The following is a 19,894-nucleotide window of genomic DNA, read 5'->3' as shown; positions in this document are numbered from 1 at the left end:
TATTGGCGCTAAACTTGTTCAGGATAGTGCCAGTGATACAAATGAAGAGACTAGGATGTCACCACCACGGCCACTGTACTGGCATGCTCTATTGAGAAGATTAGTAAAGGTGCTCATCCTGTGGAAATCGGAGAGGTGTGGTGTTAGCTGTTGGCGCTATAATTTCTGAATGTAGGAGACTGCCTAAAACCGTGACACCCCCTGAATACACAGCTCAGGTTGCTATACTTTCTGCAAATTGAGACAAAGGAATTGGCAGCATGATTTACAATGCAATGAAAAAGATTGGAAGAAAAGGCGTCATCACAGTAAAGGGTGGAAAAACACTGAATAATGAATTAGAAATTATTGAAGGCATGAAGTTTGATTGAGGTTATATTTACTATTCTTTATTAATACAGCAAAAGGTCAGAAATGGGAGTTCTAAGGCGCCTATGTTCTATTGAGTGGGAAGAAAATTTCTAGTGTTCAGTCCATTGAATCTGCTCTTGAAGTTGCCAATGCCCACTGTAAGCCCTTGGTCATAATCGCTGAAGAAGCTTTGAGTGCACTTGTTTTGAATAGGCTAAAAGTTGGTCCTCAGGTTGCAGCAGTCAAAGCTCCAGGTTTTGGTGACAATAGAAAGAGCCAGCTTAAGACATGGTTATTACTACTGGTGGTACAGTGATTGGATTGACTCTAACTAACTCTTGAAGGTGTTCAACCTCATGACTTAGGAAAGGTTGGAGAGGTCATTGTGACCAAAGATGATGCTATGCTCTTGAAAGGGGACGGTGACAAGGGTCTACTTGAAAAATGTATTCAAGAAATTGAGCAGTTAGATGTCACAACTAGCGAATATGAAAAGGAAAAACTAAATTAATGTCTGGCAGAGCTCTCAGATGGAGTAGTTATGCTGAAGGTTGGTGAGAAAAGTGATGAAGTGAATGAAAAGAAAGAGTAACAGATGCCCTCAGTGCTACATGAGCTGCTGTTGAGGAAGGCATTGTTCTGGGAGGGGGTTGTGTCCTGCTTCGGTGGTGCATTCCAGCCTTGGGCTCATTAATTCCAGTTAATGAAGATAGAAAATATTGGTATAGAAATTATTTTAAAAGCACACAAAATTCCTGCAATGACCATTGCTAAGAATACAGGTATTAAAGGATCGGTGATACTTGAGAAAATTATGCAAACTTCCTCAGAAGCTAGTTATGATGCTATGTTTAGAGATTTTGTGAATATGGTGGGTAAAGGAATCATTGATCTGACTAAGGTTGTGAGAACTGCTTTATTGGATGTTGCTGGAGTGGCCAACAGCAGAAGCTGTAGTCACAGAAATTTCTAGAGAAGAGAAAGCTCTGAGGATGGGCAGGATGGGTGGAATGGAGGTGGTATGGGAGGTGGCATGTTCTAATCCTAGAATAATGTGAAATAGGAATTTTAGGGGAATATAGGCAGGTTTGGGGAATTTTTAGAATTGGGGGTTCATGGAAAAAACACAGGGCTAGAGACTGGGAGAAGTTACATTTCCATAAGACAAGAGAGCTGTGAGAAGGTACATTTCCATAACACAAGGGAGCAGCAACAATTACATCTACATAAGACAAGGGAACTGGGAGTAGCCAAAAGGTCTATATTTATAAAATAAAGGAGGAGGAAGAAAGCCCAGAAGGAATAGGAGAACAATGAGGGAGGAGGGCCTCAGGAGTTACTATAGTAACCAATTCAAAAGGGAATATTGACCAATCAGAAGGGATTTCAGGACACAGAGACTTGCAGCCTTTATAAACCCTGGAAACAGGAAGTCAGAGGGACTCTTTCTCTCTCCCCACATGAGAGTCTGTACTTGTTTTTCAATAAACCTCCACCTTTGCTATACCATCTTCAGTCCGTGGATTCATTCTTTGACTCCGACAGACAAAGAATCCGGAGAACACCGCGTGTTCCAGTACAAAAATCACATATCCAGTGCCTTACCATCATTACTGAGAACTGTGAGAGGAAGCTCAAGGCAATGCTCCTCACCCATGACTTTAGAGAAGTCAACTAAAGGAAATGACTTAAGAAAAAGGCTGGCCGACGTTTAAGAAAATTACTATAACCATCAGTTACTGGTTTCAATTGACCACATACAGTGGTTTACTGCTGTTATTGTCCATGCCTACAGATATTTTATTTTGTAGTTTTGAATAAAAATTCACTTTTACATCCCTGATAAGTGCAAGAGCTATGTACCCATGTACTGTTTTCAACTTAAATCACTGAGGATTTTAGTGTTTGCCATCACCCTATGAAAAGTTAAAAGCAGCCTTTCTGTAGAGAGTAAGAATTATTGTGTAAAAAACAGAGAAATGTCCAATTACATAACCTTTGTATAATAAAAATTTGTTTAAAGTAAAAAAAACAAACACATACACAAAAGAAGAGTCATGAAATATATGATTATAATTTATAATTATTTTCTCTGAAATTTAGTATTCTAATCTGAAAGATAAAAACCATCCTGAGATTGGGTTATGGTTAGAATGTTAAAAGAAATGACATAGAAATGGTTTATAGAGTTGTATAATTAATGCAGACTTGTGGCCAGACAGATCTGAGTTCCAATTTTAGCTCTGCCACATACTAGCTGTGCAGCTTTTATACTTAAGCACTGTCTACCACTTCATCTATAATATGAGAATAACAATCATACTACAAATAATTATCTTTAATTGGGCATTTTCTATATGCCAGTCTTTTAGCTCGTTCAACAAAACCCATGTTCTAAACCTATAAGGTTGTTATAATGGTTAAGTGAACTAGGGAATATACAGTTTTCTACAATGTCTTGTATGTGGCATACACTGAGCAAATGGTGGCCAGTATAAAATTTCTATCCTTGTTATTCATCATAAAGCACGCATTGCAATGCCTTGCACCAAAAATGATACTCTACAAGAGAAAAAAAAGTCAGATGTTTCTAATTGCCAGGACCATATTTTAAGGGAAATGTTTTCTATCATGTAATGACACAAAAACACTTAAATTCTCTAAACCAAAACAGATGTATTCACAATTCACAAGGTCAGAAGAGTTACTAGGTCAAGCAGACAAATATTTGATAAGACTCCCTCTATTTTCTCTCTCCCTTTTTTTAAAATGTTTTTTATTGAGTTTATTTATTTCAGAGAGGGAGAGGGGGAGAGAGATAGAAACATCAATGATGAGAGAGAATCATTGATTGGCTGCCTCCTGCACACCCCATACTGGGGATTGAACCTGCAACCCAGGCATATGCCCTGACCAGGAATCGAACCCGTGACCTCCAGATTCATAGGTTGATGCTCAACCACTGAGCCACACTAGCCGGGCTTCTCTCTCCCTTTTTAACAGATTGTATGTAGCACACTGAATGCAGAGATGTGCAATCAGCTATAAGTTAGAAGCAGAAACCACTTCTCTAAAGTCAGACTTATTAAACCTGCATATGATAGTGGAGAAAGCCAGATTTTGCATTCTTATTGTCCCATAGGAGAGGATTGGTGGTGGAGTGAGGAGGTGTGTGACTCAATCTTGTTCAGAATGGGCTGACGATACGTACCCTAACACACTCTCACCTCCTACGTCACAAAGAGGACTTCATCTCACTGAAACATTTTACACAACATGTGGGGTCCCAGAGTTTATCCATCTGGGAGGTACACATTTTCTAAGCTTTTTATTCATTAAATTAACCTGGGTTTAAAAATATTTATCTAGATTCAAAAATGGTGGCAGTGTAAGTATAAGCTATCTGACACGCTCCCAGGTCCAAAATGGAATTACAACTGAAATACAGAAAATCCACCCTGAATAATCAACTAAGAATAGCTAGAGCAGCTGTGGGCAAACTACGGCCCGTGGGCCGGATCCGGCCTGTTTGAAATGAATAAAACTAAAAAAAAAAAAAAAAGACCGTACCCTTTTATGTAATGATGTTTACTTTGAATTTATATTAGTTCACACAAACACTCCATCCATGCTTTTGTTCTGGCCCTCCGGTCCAGTTTAAGAACCCATTGTAGCCCTTGAGTCAAAAAGTTTGCCCACCCCTGAGCTAGAGAGACCCTGATAACCAAGGATGGAAAGAAGAGATTGCATAGAGACTGGTAGGAAGGGCAGAGGCCTGAAAGGGCTGGCCAGGCTCCAGACAGCAACTGAAGTTCCGGAGGGATATCTCAGCTGTGGGGGTTCCCCCTGAGAATGCTGGGGTCTAAACCCCAAGCTGGGCTCCCAGCCCAGAGCAACAGAACTGAGAAAGGTGCCACATGACATCTAGGTGTGACATCTGGTTGCTGCCTACCAAGGAGAGATGGCTGGAAATGCAGGCACCTCCTTAACGGGCCAATGTACAAAATTTCGTGTGCAACCACTCACCTTGGGCTCTGACAGAGGGAAGGCAGAGTGGATTGGAGCTGTGTGAGCAGAAGCCAGGGTTGGGGCTCTGGGTTAGAGCTCAGAAGGCAGAAACCCCACCCCGGTTTCCTGTGCTGAGTCATTCCCTCACATTGCAGAGGACGTCTTTCTCTGGCAGACCTTTACCATCCAGGCAGCTTTTGCCTGGGAGTTGGGGTTTTTTTTTTTGGGGGGGGGAGGCGGGGGAGGGGGGAAGGAGGATAGCAATTGCCCCACCCTGTGGAGTTTGTGAGGTCCATTAAGAGACTGAGAATAACAATCAGCCTGCAGAAAGAAGCAAATTAATATTTGACAAAGAAGGCAAAAGCATAAAATTGGGAAAATTGAACAGATACTTGAAAAAAATTGGGAAAATTGGACAGACACTAGACCACTAACTTACACCATACACATGAATAAACTCAAAATGGATAAAAGACTTAAACGTAAGTCACGAAACCATAAAAATCCCAGAAGAAACCATAGGCAGCAAAATCTCAGACATCTCTCATAGCAAAATATTTGTGGAATCATCTCCTAGGGCAAGAAAACTAAGGAGAAAATAAACAAATGGGAATACAGCAAAATAAAAAACTTCTGAACAGCAAATGAAATCATTAACAAAATGAAAGGGAGCCCATTGTATGGGAGAACACATTTGGCAATGATACATCTGATAAAGGGTTACTATCTTATATAATAAAAGCATAATATGCAAATTGTCCCCTCGGGCAGTCATTTGGGAGTTCAACTGCTCGCTATGACTTGCGCTGACCACCAGGGGGCGTAAAGGACCACGGCGGGTGTCCGGGATGCGGTGCTGGCAGTGGGTGGCAGTGGAGGCACTGTCGGCCCTAATGGGCCCTGATGAGAGCAGGACTGTGGCGGAATGGTGGAGTAGGTGAGCGGGTGGCGCCAGGCCAAAGTGGGTGCAAGCAGGGGCCCAATCACCCCAATCGATTGCTCCACAGACAGTGACCAGCAGCAGCAGTGAGGGGTGGGGGCTGCCACCCGGCTCCCAGGTGCTGAGGGAGTCAGGCAGGGGGCCCGGCCCTGATTGATCGCCCTGTAGGTGGGATGGTGGAGCAGGTGAGGAGGAGGCCCCAGGCCAAGGCGGGGTGCCAGATGGGGCTGCAGGGCTGCGAGGCCTGGGGTGCGAGCTGGGGCTGCGAGGCTGGGGGACTGAGCTTGGGGCCCAATCTCTGTAGGCCACCCTGAGGGACCCCCCCACCCATGCACGAATTCATGCACCAGGCCTCTAGTCCAAAATATACTAGTATAAGGAACTCATACAACTTAACAAAATGAAGACAAACAATCCAATTAAAAAACTGGTAAAGCACCTAAATGGACACTTCTCCAAAGTGGACATACAGATGGCCAAGAGACATGAAAATATGCTTGAAGTCATTCATCATCAGAGAGATGCAAATTAAAACGACAATGAGGTATCACCTCACATCTGTCAGAATGGCTACCATCAACAAATCAACAACTGACAAGTGCTGGCAAGGATGTGGAGAAAAGGGTACCCTAGTGCATTGCTGGTGGGAATGCAGACTGGTGCAGCCACTATGGAAAACAGTATGGAGTTTCCTCAAAAAATTAAATATGGAACTCTAATTTTACCCAGTGATCCCACTTCTAGGAATATATCCTAAGAAACCTGAAACACCAATCAGAAAGAATGTATGCACTCCTATGTTTATAGCAGTACAATTTACAATAGCTAAGATCTGGAAACATCTCAAGTGACCATCAATAGATGAGAGAATAAAAAAGCTGTGGTGCATTTACACAATGGAATACTACACACCTGTAAGAAAGTAGGATCTCTCACCCTTTGAGACAGCATGGAGGGACCTAGAGAGTATTATGCTAAGTGAAATAAGCCAGTCAGAGAAAGACAAGTATCACACAATCTCACTCATATGCAGAATCTAATGAACAAAATAAACTGATGAGCAAAACAGATGCAGAGACATAGAAGCATGGAACAGACTGTGGAATCTCAGAGGGAAGGCAGGGGTGGGTGGGTGGGTAAGTAGGGAGAGATTAACCAAACAACTTGTATGCATAATCCATGGACACAGACAATAGGATGGTGAAGGGAGGGGGAGGGGGCAGTTTAAGAGGGGTCAAGGGAGGGGATGAGGAAGAAGACATATGTAATACTTTCAACAATAAAGATTTTTAAAACACACAAAAAAATTTATCTACTTCATGTATACTAGAACAATACTACAGACGTGGATGGAAATTCAGGGTTAACGGAATTGCTAAATACCCTGAAGTAGTTCAATTTTAAGCACAGAAAGGGGGCTGCTACCAAATACCTGGAAGCCATAAGATGGAGCAGCCATGCATAAAAAGAAGTGAAAGGGCCCTGCATGTACACATCTGGGGCAGCTAACTTGACCATGTGAGAAAAATAAACCCCATTTCACTTAAACCACGATGGGTGGGTTTTCTGTTTATGATGACAAAGGCATTCCCAGCTAATACAGAGTTATACTTACATTGCTTCATTTTGCAATTTGCTCTTTCATCAACACTATTTTCAGATGCATTCATGTTAAAAAGTAAAGATGTAATTAATTTGTTTTAAGTAGTCTGTAATAGTCCATCATATGTCCATCCCATAATTTTACCTACCTGTTCTTACACTGATAAAATTTTGAGTTATTTTTGACTTTTTCTTCCCAATAATATTGCACTATACATACTTGTAAATTTGTCCTGACGCACATGTGACAAAGTCTCTTGAGTATATGTAGCAGTGGAATAGCTAGTTATAGAGCACAAGCATTTTCTATTTCATTCACTGTTGATGTTGTGAGATATTTCTGTTTGTCTCCCCCAAGACCCTCTCTCCACCCAACCGCTCCCTGGGAAGGTGAAACTATGATCTACATCAATGGATCCTTCAGCTCCTGTTAGGATATATCCAATAGGGAACCCCAGCAGAATATCCGAGGGAGAGTGAGGTTCAGGTATCCACCTGGCTCCACTCTCTGAAAGATTAGTATCTGTGCCTCAATTGAAGGACACATATCCTCTTAAGACAACCCCTACAAGATTCGTTCCTTTGGTCCCAGCCTTTACTCTCTCCCCATGTCCCTTCCAGTTGGTTGGGGGTTGGGTAATAGCTCCTTTTCCCACACCTGCAAAAATAGTCTCCTTGTAAAGCAAACCTCGAATTATCCTGCCATCTTTTTCTGGGTGACAGCCTTACTGCCTCACTGCTATCCTGCTCTTCAATGGATTTACAGACCTATCAGCAACGCACGAGTGTTCATTACCCCGCAGCCATACCAATGCTTAATAGGAACTGACATACATTCTCTTATCTGATGGGCTCAATAGAATTGTTTTATTTTATTTTGTACTCCTCTGATAACTAGTGAAATTGAGCACCTGTTTATGGCCCATTTTTTTTCAAGTGAACATGAAACATTCACTAAGACAGATAATATGCCGGGCAATTAAATAAACCTCAATAGATTAAGAGAAATGAAATACAAAATATGTCCCCAATCTGACCTTACACCTCAAGGAATTAGAAAAATAGCAAAGATCAAAGTGGAAATAAGTGATAAATGAAGCACTAGAGAAGATCAATGAAACTAAGAGCTGGTTCTTTGAAATGATAAACAAAATTGACAAACCTTTGCTTAGACTCACCAAGAAAAACAAGAGGACTCAAAATCAGAAATGAAAGAGAAGTTATAACTTATATCACAGAAATACAAAGGATTATAAGAGATGACAATAACAATTATATGCCAACAAATTGGGCAATGTATAAGGATGGGATAATTTGTAGAAGCATACTGCCTACTTAAGACTGAATCATAAAGAAATAGAAAGTCTTAACCAACCTACAACTAGGAAAGAGATTAAATCAGTAATCAAAACAAAAGTCAGGACCAGCTGGCTTCACTGGTGAATTTAAAGGAGAGTTTCAAAAACTCTTCCAAAAAAACAGAAGAGTAGGGAACACTTCTATACTCATTTTATAAGGCCAGCATTACTCCGATACCAAAACTAGACAAGGACAATACTAGAAAAGAAATGATAGGGCATATCTCTGATGAACACAGATGCAAACACCCTCAACAAAAGATTAATAGAATTCAACAGTACATTAAAAGAACCTTACACCATGATCTAGTGGGATTTATTCCAAGGATGAAAGAATGATTCAACATGCTCAAATCACACAGTGTGATACACCACATAATAAAATGAAGGAAAAATTAAACAATCATTTAAATAGAACAGAAAAAGCATTTAATAAAATTCAATATCTACTCCTGATAACAACTCTCAGAAAAATGGGTTTAGAGGGAATTTACCTCAACATAATAAAGGCCATACATGACAAGCTCACAGTTAACATCATACTTAGCACTGAAAAGCTGAAAGCTTTCCCTCTAAATCAGGAATAGGATGAATGGAGAAAGAAAATATCACAGACAGGAATATTATTCAGACAGAAAAAAGGAAATCCTGTCTTTGCGACAACATGGATGGACCTTGAGGGTATTGTGCTAAGTAAAATAAGTCATGCAGAGAAAGACAAATACTGTATGATCATTATATGTGGAATCTTTAAAAAAAGCAACAACAATTCATAGATAGAACAGATTGGTGGTTGCCAGTGGTGGGGCTGTGGAGTGAAGGGAATGGATGGAAGGTGGTCAAAAGGAACAAACTTCCAGTTATAAAAAAAATAAGTCCTGGGGATAGAATGTATAACTTGATGACTATAGGTAAGCATACAACATTGTATATTTTAAAGTTGATAATACAGTAAATCTTAAAAGTTTTTTAAAAATTGTAACTATGTGTGGTGATGGATGTTAACTATATTGTGGTAATCCATTTCGCAATATATACATATATCAGATCATTACAGCATACTTTGCTTTATTATGATTAACTTTATTGCACTTCACAGATATTCTTTTTGTGTGTGTTTTTAAAATATTTTTATTTTTTTTAAAAATATATTTTCATTTTTTTTTTTTTTACAGAGAGGAAGGGAGAGAGATAGAGTTAGAAACATCGATGAGAGAGAAACATCGGTCAGCTGCCTCCTGCACACCTCCTACTGGGGATGTGCCCACAACAGAGGTACATGCCCTTGACCAGAATCGAACCTGGGACCCTTCAGTCCGCAGGCTGACGCTCTATCCACTGGCCAGACCGGTTACGGCTAAATTTTTTTTAATTGATTTCAGAGAGGAAGAGAGAGGGAGAGAGAGAAGCATCAATGATGAAAGAGAATCAGGGACTGGCTGCCTCCCATACGCCTTGTAATGGGGATGAGCCCGCATTGCATGTGCCCTGACCAGGAATCGAACCATTGACCTTCTGGTCCATAGGTTGACACTCAACCACTGAGCCGTGCTGGCTGGACCACAGGTATTGCATTTTTACGAAGTAAACGTTTTTGGTAATCTTGCACTAAGAAAACTGAAAACCTTCTGGAAAGGAGTCACGATTCTAGATGCCATTAAGAACATTTGTGATTCATGGGAAGAGGTCAAATATCAACATTAGCAGGAGTTCCGAAGAAGTTAATCCCAGCCTTCATGGATAACTTCAAGGGATTTAAGATTTCTGTGGAGGAAGGAACTGCAGGTTTGGTGAAAATATCAGGAGAACAAGAATTATAAGGGGAGCCTGCAGATGTGACTCAATAGCCACAATTTCAGAATAAAACTTGAACAGGTTAGTTGCTCTCACAGATGAGCAAAGAAAGTGGTGTGTTGAGATAGGATCTACTGTTAAAGATGCTGTGAAGATTGTAGAAATAACAACAAAATAGAATATTACATTAACTTAGTCAATAAAGCAGTGGCAGAGTTTGAGAGCATTAACTTCAATCTTGAAAGAAGTTCTTTGGGTAAACTGCTATCAGGGAAATCATTCATAAAAGGAAGAGTCAGTCAATGAGGCAAACTTCATTGTTGTCTCATTTTAAAAAATTGCCACAGTCATCCTAACTTTCAGCAATCACCACTCTGATCAGTCAGCAGCCATCAACATAGAGGCGAAACCCTCCACCAGCAAAAAGATTATATCACTGAAGGCTCAGATCAGGGGTCCTCAAACTTTTTAAACAGGGGGCCAGTTCACTGTCCCTCAGACCGTTGGAGGGCCGAACTATAGTTTTAAAAAAAAACTATGAACAAATTCCTGTGCACACTGCACATATCTTATTTTGAAGTAAAAAAAACAAAACAGGGAACAAATATTTGTATTTGCATGTGGCGCACGGGCCGTAGTTTGAGGACCTCTGGCTCAGATGATGGTTAGCATTTTTAGCAATAACGTGTTTTTAATTAAGGTATGCCCATTTTTTTAAAGATATAATGCAATGGCACACTTAATTGACTGCAGTAGAATGTAACATAACTTTTGTATGCACTGGGACACTAAAAAAACTCACTGGATTTGCTTTATTGTCATATTTGCTTTATTGCAGTGCAGTGGCCTGGAACCAAACTCACAATATCTCCAAGGTACACCTGTATTTGTACACCTAAAAAAACACAGTGTCACATGTTGGTTATTTCTCAATTTATAGAAGCTGTTATTTTGGGGGTGATTTATTATACAGCAATAGATCACTGGAAAACTTATTTGTTATATTATTTCTTTAGTCATTAACCTAAAGATTACAAAGATTAGAATCAACATTTTATAACTTCAAGTGGAATGTAGAAAGCTATCACCATATTTTAGCCATTATTTCTGCAAGTATTTTTTGTTGCAATGGACTGTTTATCTTTCTAGGATTTCACAAGACAATGTTATGCCTTATATAATTGTTCCAGAAATTTCTAAAGCTTTGCTCATTTCCTTTTAATCTTTTCCCCCTCTTCTCTTGTTAGGACAGGATAATTTCTATTGATCTATCTTCAAGTTCACTCACACTTTCCTCTGTCATCTCCACTTTGATGTTGGTCTTATCCAGTGAGATAGATATTCACCATCTCACAGTGAAAGGTGAGTACTATTTTCAGTTTTAAGACTTCTATGTGGTTCCTTATCTACTTTATGTTTACTTGCTGATATTTTCTATTGTCCATTTATTTCAAAAGTATTTACCCTTATTTCTTGGAGCATTTGAAAAACAGCTGCTTTAAAAGTCTTTGATCATTTCAACATCTGTGTCATCTAAGAATTAGTGTCTGTATATTGTATTTCTCTTTGAGTTGGAATTTCTTGCTTCTCTGCATGCCAGGTAATTTTGTTCCATCCTGGACATTTTGAATAGAATGTTAAGAGACTCTGGGTTTTGTTTCAATCCTAGGGAGAACGTTGCTATTCTTATTTTAGCATATAATCAACCCTGTCAGGCCAAAAATTCTGACCAGCTTTCTGTGGGTCCTTGTTCTGATGTTTTGTTTTGTTTTTCCATTTTCATAGCCTTTGCAATGGTCTTCATGCCTGCCTCACACGTGTCTGGGACCTGAGAGGTGGTTTATCCTATAGTTCTGTCCTCAAAGTCCTTAGTATGATTGACATGTACACAGGGGTATGAACAGCAGTTCACATGTAACTTTATGAAATTACTTTCCTCAGCTCTGGATTTTTCACTGCTTCCCAAAGACTTTCTGGTTCTCAAGGACTCCCCCTTTTTGGTCCTCTGGCCAGACCCTGTGGCTTTAGTTATCTCACTCTGCCATACACTTTCTGTGACTGCACCCATATCTGGAGTACATAGAAGCAGAGAAAAAGAGAGAAAGTAAGTAATTTTGTTCCACCTTCTTGGGACCTCAGTTCCTCTGTTTAGAGAGGAATTTTCCCATCTTGTGAAGTTTTAGGCACAGGTGGGCTCTCACTGCTGCCACGGTTACTACTGCCAACATCTACACAGGAATTCCCAGGGGACTGAGGTCTGAGATAAATGGAGGGGGCAGAAGCAAGGGGATTTCTTCCACCCTGAGGATGTGAGGGGTGCCTTTTGTGCTCCTTGAATAAAAACTCGTTGGCTTCTCTGGAGACTTCTCCTGCTGGTCTGCCGGTATATTAAGGTTCCCACTTCGAGGATTTGGCTGCCTTGGGCCTAGGTTTCAGAATATCAGAGGAGATACACAAATAAGAAACTCATCATCGCCGAAACCGGTTTGGCTCAGTGCATAGAGCGTCGGCCTGCGGACTGAAAGGTCCCAGGTTCGATTCCGGTCAAGGGCATGTACCTGAGTTGCGGGCACATCCCCAGTGGGGGGTGTGCAGGAGGCAGCTGATTGGTGTTTCTAACTATCTATCCCTCTCCCTTCCTCTCTGTAAAAAATCAATAAAATATATATTAAAAAAAAGAAAGAAAAGAAACTCATCATCATTTAGTAGTACTTAATTTCCTGGTCTTCCCCAAACTGCCTGCTACCGTTTACTTTTCAGAGTCCTCACATAGCTTCTCCGTGCATTCCTTCCAAGTCGCATGGGCACATTCAGAGGGAGAGACAGGGTATAGTGTACTTCATCCATCCCATCTGGAATCAGAGTCCCCTCCTGGTTTTTTGTACTAGTGATGCCACATGTTTTCCTCCTATGGGATTTAAACCTCACAAGCTATAACAACCATTGTTTTAACAGTCAATATTATTTTACATTTTCCTTCAAATTTACCCTCCCCGGTGCTCACTCCTTCCGGTGATTCCATAAGACCATTTGGTATAATTTTCTTTCAGCCTAAAGAACTGACTTAATATTTATTTTCTTAGCTTTTGTTTGAAGGCATCTTTATTTTTTCTTCATTTTTGAAGGAGCTTTACAATGATTATAGAATTCCAGTTCTGCAGCATCCCCATTTGAAAGATGTTATTCTACTGTCGTCTGATTTCAGTAGTTTCTGCTTGTGTCTTTTTGTGCAGCTTTAATATTTTCTCTTTGTCTTTGTTTCTTATGGCTTCTATTTCCCTATTGAGACTCTCCATGTATTTGTTCACTGTGACTATATTTTCCTTGAAGTACCTGAACATAGTTATATGTTCAGTATATAAGAGCTACTTTAAAATTGCTTTCCTGACAGTTCCTACATCTGGGTCATCTCAGAGTCAGTTTCTTTTGACTGCTTGCTCTTGAGTATGGGTCACATTTTTCAGGTTTTTCATCTGCCTATTAATTTTTTATTGTATGCTTGAGATTATAAATGATACAAGGTCATCTTAACTTAATGGACGTTGGTTTTTATTCTTGGCCTGTCTGTTTTTATGCAAAGTCATGACCCTTACTTTAGAGGGATGGCCTTTCTAGCATCTCAGTTGAATGTCTGAAGTGCACAATGGGGCCTCTCGACCCTGCTAAGCTGGAACTCCAACATCTCTCAACACTGCATGCCATGCAGCAGGCAATCTGTGCTAGACCTTGTGGAGTCTTGTTATATCTATACTAGAGGCCTGATGCACAAAATTCATGCAAGGGGCTCGGCCCTCGCAGCCCCTCACAGCCCCAGCTTCATCCGGAAGGTCGTTCTGCTGTTTGGTCTAATTAGCATATTAGCTCTTTATTATATAGGATTCAGTCCAGCTTTTGTCCATGGCAAATCTCCATGTAGACTTGTGGAACTTCCCTTTTCACAGCTACCTATTTTCAGGTATGCTACCCTGCTAACTTCAGCCACTTCAACAGTGCAAAACTCTAATCTCGTCCTCCTTAACTGAGTCTGTTGCTGTGCTTGGATTCCGCTTCTTGCAGCCCAGGAAAAGTACGCTTCCGCAGAAAAACCAGGACAATTATGAGAAAGTTGTGGAACACACTTCATGTGGTTCCCTTCTCTAGAGGATCACAGCTGTGTTTCCTACCGATCCCTGAAAAAATCTGCCTCCTCTAGTTTTGTCCAGTCTTAGAGGTTATTTTACTAGGGGAATAAATCATGCTAGAAGTAACTTTTTGGTGCACATTAATTTAAATGCACATTGAGATTTAAATCACTGAAAATAGAACTTTTCCTAAAAACAATTTCTGACAAAGAATAGGTAAGAGTGCTTAATTAAATTTCAGGAGTGACTGAAGGGGAAAGGGAGCAATGTTTTTGTTTTTTTGTTAATCCTCACCCACGGATATTTTTCCATTGATTTTGAGAGACAGGGTGGAAGGGAGGGGTAGAGATAGAGAGAGAAACATCGATGTGAGAGACACACATTGATTGGTTGCCTCCTGCACATGCCTGACCAGAGCCCGGGATTGAGCCTGCAACCGAGGTATGAGGTACTTGCCCTTGATCAGAACCATACCCGGGACCCTTCAGTCCGCAGACCAACGCTCTATTCACTGAGCCAAACCAGCGGGAATAATGTTTTAAGAGCATTGCAGACAAACTTCAAATTTCAAACTTAACCTATATTGTTATGTATCTGATACTCTTAGATGAAAGTACAAAAGGTACATATTTTTTTCTTTCCCATCTTTGACCTGTCCTGTTAATACACAAAGTTCACTGAAGCTAGGTTGGAGACACTTGAACTTTGAATCATTGGTTGGGGAGTAGCTAAATTAGGAGACACTGCCTTAAGTTCAGACTGAAAGGCTATTTGGTTTTAGAAGTGACTCTCCATTTTTAAAGGGTGGAGATGGTTTGGTAGTAAATTAGTTCTCTCTCTCCGCCCTGGGAGATTAGACAAACAATGGATCTAACTAAGAAAATAGACTGACTCATTTGGCTACAATGCTATACTGAAGTTACAAGCAAACTAACATTATTCGTCAGAAAAAGAATTGGGTTCTGTATACTGTAATTGAGTTTCACAGTCAATTCTGATATTTCTCATTGAAGAAACAAAAAAAAAATATCAGACATTCAATTCATAGATCTAAAGGCACTCTTAACCCTGTCTTTCCTTACCTCATCATCTGCTATAGCAAGGCTGAAGTCATGTGCAATTTACTTCATTATTTATTAGCTCTTCTTTGGGATGGCAGTTCTTATTGCAAGAGAACTGAAGTTTGCAATCACCCTCTTTCCTCCTAATTTTCGTGAGCATTTCCAAACTTCTTCTAATAGTAAACACCCTATCTTCCAAGTGAACGGTCCATCAAGAGAACAGGTACAGATGAGAGTGGAAAGTCGGGCCTGTTGGGCAGGCAAGGAAGTTGTATGGAGCTAATAATGGGTCGTAGGTGAAAAGGGGTGGAGAATGGGAGGGAAATGGAATCACAGGTCTGGCCGGGACTGCCTCTGGACAGGTCAGGAAGGGGTGTTTGTGTGGGCCGTTTCTCACATCTGGATTTAGCTTCTCATTAACAGAAATGTTCAGCCTTTTGCCTTTCACCAAGCCTTACTTCCTCCCTTCAAGCCCTGTGTTACTTCTCCTCCTGCCCCAGGATGAAGGCCTTTGGGCTGGATTTCATTGGTTTGGGGGAATGGGCCATTCTCCTTCCAGGAGGTCTGGTTCAGGTTTAGGTCATTCCATTGGCCTCACTAGCAACTGAAGGGCAGATCTCCTGGCCAATGGACAACTTCCCTGCCTGGGCAGAGAGACAAGGCCTCCCAGCTGATGGTCACACTCCACATGTCCAACTCCCCTTAGCTGCGAGGACACCATATGCTGAGGTGGGTTGAGGAGCGTTTTAGGTGGCTTCAGGTCTCCTTGTCCATGAGTGAAACACAACTGCCTACATTTTCCAACATCCACACCCGCACCCCTGCATTGTTCACTGAGAAGCAGTATGTTGGCGTCTCATGGTTCCTCTGGGGCCACCCACCTCTTCTACATGTGTCCCAAGTGCCTGGATTTCCCTGTGAGAGGCTGCGGGCAAAGGTGGGTGGAATGAAATTGTAGCTTATTCTTCTGCTGCACCCAGGAGAGATGCTTGTGAACATGGGCATGGAGGTAAATGCCGATATCGGTTGCTGTTGGGTGCCTTGCACACCGCGTCCCCTCCGTCCCCTCCCACGCGCTGGGAGAAGAAGCGCACGGCCCCTCTCTCGCGACCTGCGCAGCCCGACCCGAACTTCCCAGGGTCATGGCCCGCGATACCGCGGCGCGGCCTGGCTCCGAGCCCTGCTCTTCCCGAGTCGTGGGTGGCGCGGGGCTGGTTTCCCTCCCCTCCCTTTCCGGACCCAAACCGGGATGTATCTGGGTCAGCCTGGGAGGGGCCGGACCTGCCAGGGCCCGGCGGGGGGAACGGGGTGGCGATGACAGCATCTTTCAGGTTTTTGGCGTTTCTGAGCTGCGCTCCTTCCAGCCGCTCACCGCTCTCCCTCCCGGAGGGACTGCCGCTCTGGCCGAGGACTGGGCGGGCGGGGGGGAGAGCCGGCTCTTTCCAGCCGGAGGGTCACCCCTCCACGCCTGGCGAACCATGTGGCGCTCCCCCCTCCCCAAACTCCGGGTTCCCCAGGGCACACGCCCCGCGGGCGGCGGGCTCCCGCCCCAGGAAAAGAGCTTTGGAACAGTTCACCGACGCCCGAGTTCCTGGTCTTCCTTTCCGGTGATAAACGGCGGGGCTGCGAGCCAATTGCTGCTCAAGATGCTCCACCCGCAGCCCGTGCCTCTCTCTGGGCTCGGCGGGGGCGCACATCCAGGACAGAGCAGGTCCCCTCCCCGCTGCAAACTCCAGGGCTGAGCGCCAGGACCGAGGGCGGCACGACCCGGGGGGTCTTCGCTGCCGGGTCCCTCCCCCGGGATCTGGGCGCTCCCGCGGCGCCTGGAAGAGCTGGGTGTGCGTCAAAACCGCATCTTCCCCGGACACGTTGGCCGACGACGCCTCGGTGAGGTCGGGAGGGTCACGGACCTTCGCGGCCCCCCTCCCTGCGAGCTCCGCGTATAAGCCCAGCGCCAGCAATCAAGGCCACACGCCTCCATCTCCCCGAGGCCCGGCCCCTCCCTCCCCATCCCTGCCCTGCAAAGACCCCACATTTCCAAGTGGAGGGAAAGCAAGGAGTTGAAAACCGTCTCCGGTTCCTGCGCTCTGCACACAGTTATCTCCGCGTCCCCTCCCTCGACTCCCCACGTCGCACGCTCCGGAACTCGGATCTGCAGGAGGGGGCCTCGCCTGCCCTGGACGCGCGTGCGGCGGGAGCCCACGGATGCGCTTTGGCTGGGAGCTTCCCGAGAGCTACCTGCCTCCGCGGCGCTCGAGGCCACACGGAGGTGCTCCTCCTGCCCCGCCTCATCTCGCCCACAGACATCTCTTGCCATCATTTCATCGTCTGTTGGATAAACCCCGCGCCCCTCCCCGCCGGCGCCAGCGCAGCGCCCCCTCCCTCGGCTTCGGCTTCGCCGGGGCGGGCGGGGAGCGAGCGCACTGGGCGCGGGAGGCGCGCAGAGCTCTCGGCCGCTGCGCTCGCGGCGCCTGGGGAATTGGGCTGTGGGCGAGGCGGCCGGGTTGGCCTTTATCGCTCGCCCGGCTCGTCCTCGGAAACTTTATCAGCGAGTCTCGCCACTCGCTGCAGACCGAGCGTGGGGGGCGGGGGCGCGGCGCGGCGCTGGCGGCGGTGACCAGGCGCTCCCGGGGCTGAGCGCCTCTGCTCGGGGCACGCATGGCGCCCGCACACGGAGTCTGACCTGATGCGGACGCAAGGGGGTTAATATGAACGGCCCTCTCGGTGGAATCTGGCTCTGGCTCCCTCTGCTCTTGACCTGGCTCAGGCCTGAGGTCAGCTCTTCATGGTGGTAAGTCCACGCAGCCCGGCCCGGGAGGGAGGCGGGTTTTCCATGTGGGAACGGGGACCGCACTGGCCACAGGAACCCTTGCCCGCGGCGGTTCTCCGCGGGTTCCAGGCGCAGCCCTGGCTGCTGCCCTCTCCCAGTGCCCTTATCCCGAGTCCCTTCGCTTTTCCTCTGAAGACCATCCCAACTTTGACAACTAAAAAAATAAAATTAAATAAATAAAAAAAAAGAAGAAAAAAAAAAACCACCCACATTCCCCCTCAAATGGGAGCTCTGATTCTGATATTTGGGTTATTTGGATCCAGCTGATAAACAGCAAAATCAGCCAGTTTCTTATCCCATTAGACGTGTGTGTGTGTGTGTGTGTGTGTGTGTGTATGTATATATGTGTGTGTGTATATATATGTATGTGTGTATGTGTATGTATATGTGTGTGTGTATATATATATGTATGTGTGTGTGTGTGTGTTGACTCTGAAAACTACAATTGTCCCCCTGCCACTCCCCCATCCCCCATCCCCCCCAAAAGAAAACCTCTAGACAAACCTAGGGGCCATTCAGGCAGGCAGTCAGGAGCTGCGGAGCCCAGAGCATGTGATTTCGCACCATTTCCCGTCCTTCCACATTCCTAGTGCTTCTCCCCGTGGGTGGGAAGCACGCTGTGCTGCTGCCTCCAGGTAGAGACTGCCGCCTCCCCGGGAGCGCGGGGCTGCGGGTGGGAGGTGGGGGGCTCCCGGAGGAACCGTGCTGCTGTCCTTTGCACGCGGATCTGCGACTTATGTATTTATTTTGCACCGTGACCCTAACAGGTCTTAGCCACCTCACAAAGGGAGCTTTTCTGCCCACCCAGACACTCTTGTACATCTTCCTACCTAATGATCTGGAAAGGAGGGAATTGGGAGCTCTTTGGCGTCCTTGCACCTAGGACTTCCCAACAGACACTAAAATACTGATTCAGAAAGACCTGCTACCTGGTCTTTATCTAACGTAAGGAGTCTTGGCTAAAGGCCAAAAGGACGAGGGCAGGGAACTCCGGAGACGCTGGAGCCCTCCGAGGAGCATGGCAGAGCCTGATGGGGAGGGGGTTCAAGTCCCCCTTCAGCCACTTTGGATGGGAAGGCGTTTAGCCTTGACATTGCTGACACGGGATCAAAGATTGATTTATCAGAATGACCATTTTTTCAATAAAATGATATTTCTGTTTCCGTGGTTAAACATTTATTGCCCAGTCTTTTTGTCACTTTGTCTCTCAGCTGTCACTTAAATATGCTTTTTTGGAAATCACAGCTCTAATGATTTTATGATCATATAAAGTAGTGAAAATGCAAGAAAAGACATTCTCCTTGTTTGATGGCTTCAAAAGACACCTATGGCAGCTTTGGTTATATAAAAGGTACCTTTTCTAAACATTTCACAACTAATAGAGAACATCTGGGCAGAGATGATGATGTAATTTTTTTTGTTAAAGTTTCTTTTCAAAAGTACTTTATGGAGCTATAATACTGTTTGATTCTTCCAAACATTTAGTGTCCTTAATAACAATAGAAAGAACTATTTCCAAAGGTTCTCTGTAAAGGCCAAGAAGAGCTGGAAAATGGAAATATTTAAAGGATTCGAAAGAACGGCATGTCTGTGAGGAGAGTGCAACATCAGATACCAGCAGGTGTCGATTAGACAGATACAGACAGTTTCTTAACATACTTAAACATTCGGGTCAAATAAATGTGAGCGAGAAGCTTTAAAGGTCGGCTTCCCCCAACGCCAAGTCCAGACACATTTCATCACTGAGATCAGAGCCTTCTTGGGAACAGTCTTTGAAGGCTCTTCCCAAAAGATGTTGCCCCTCCCTGCTCACTCTGTTCCCTGACCGC

At 44.0% G+C, this 19,894-nt stretch overlaps 1 protein-coding gene and 1 pseudogene across 1 annotated transcript in view; both read left to right on the top strand.

Annotated features, from left to right (window-relative positions):
* Nucleotides 1–639: 639 nt before the first annotated feature.
* Nucleotides 640–1,393, top strand: LOC102419334 (annotated as a pseudogene).
* Nucleotides 1,394–17,651: 16,258 nt separating this feature from the next.
* WNT2 (Wnt family member 2) overlaps nucleotides 17,652–19,894 on the top strand; it is a 55,466-nt gene continuing 53,223 nt past the window's right edge. Inside the window, exon 1 of the mRNA XM_006100191.3 lies at nucleotides 17,652–18,026. Within this exon, the coding sequence (XP_006100253.1) occupies nucleotides 17,944–18,026 (83 nt within the window). The 5' untranslated portion in view covers nucleotides 17,652–17,943. The remainder of the gene's footprint in view (nucleotides 18,027–19,894) is intronic.

Source organism: Myotis lucifugus, unplaced genomic scaffold (assembly GCF_000147115.1).
Source record: "Myotis lucifugus unplaced genomic scaffold, Myoluc2.0 scaffold_301, whole genome shotgun sequence".
Classification (NCBI taxonomy): Eukaryota; Metazoa; Chordata; class Mammalia; order Chiroptera; family Vespertilionidae; genus Myotis; species Myotis lucifugus.
This window is presented reverse-complemented; position numbering and strand designations above follow the sequence as displayed.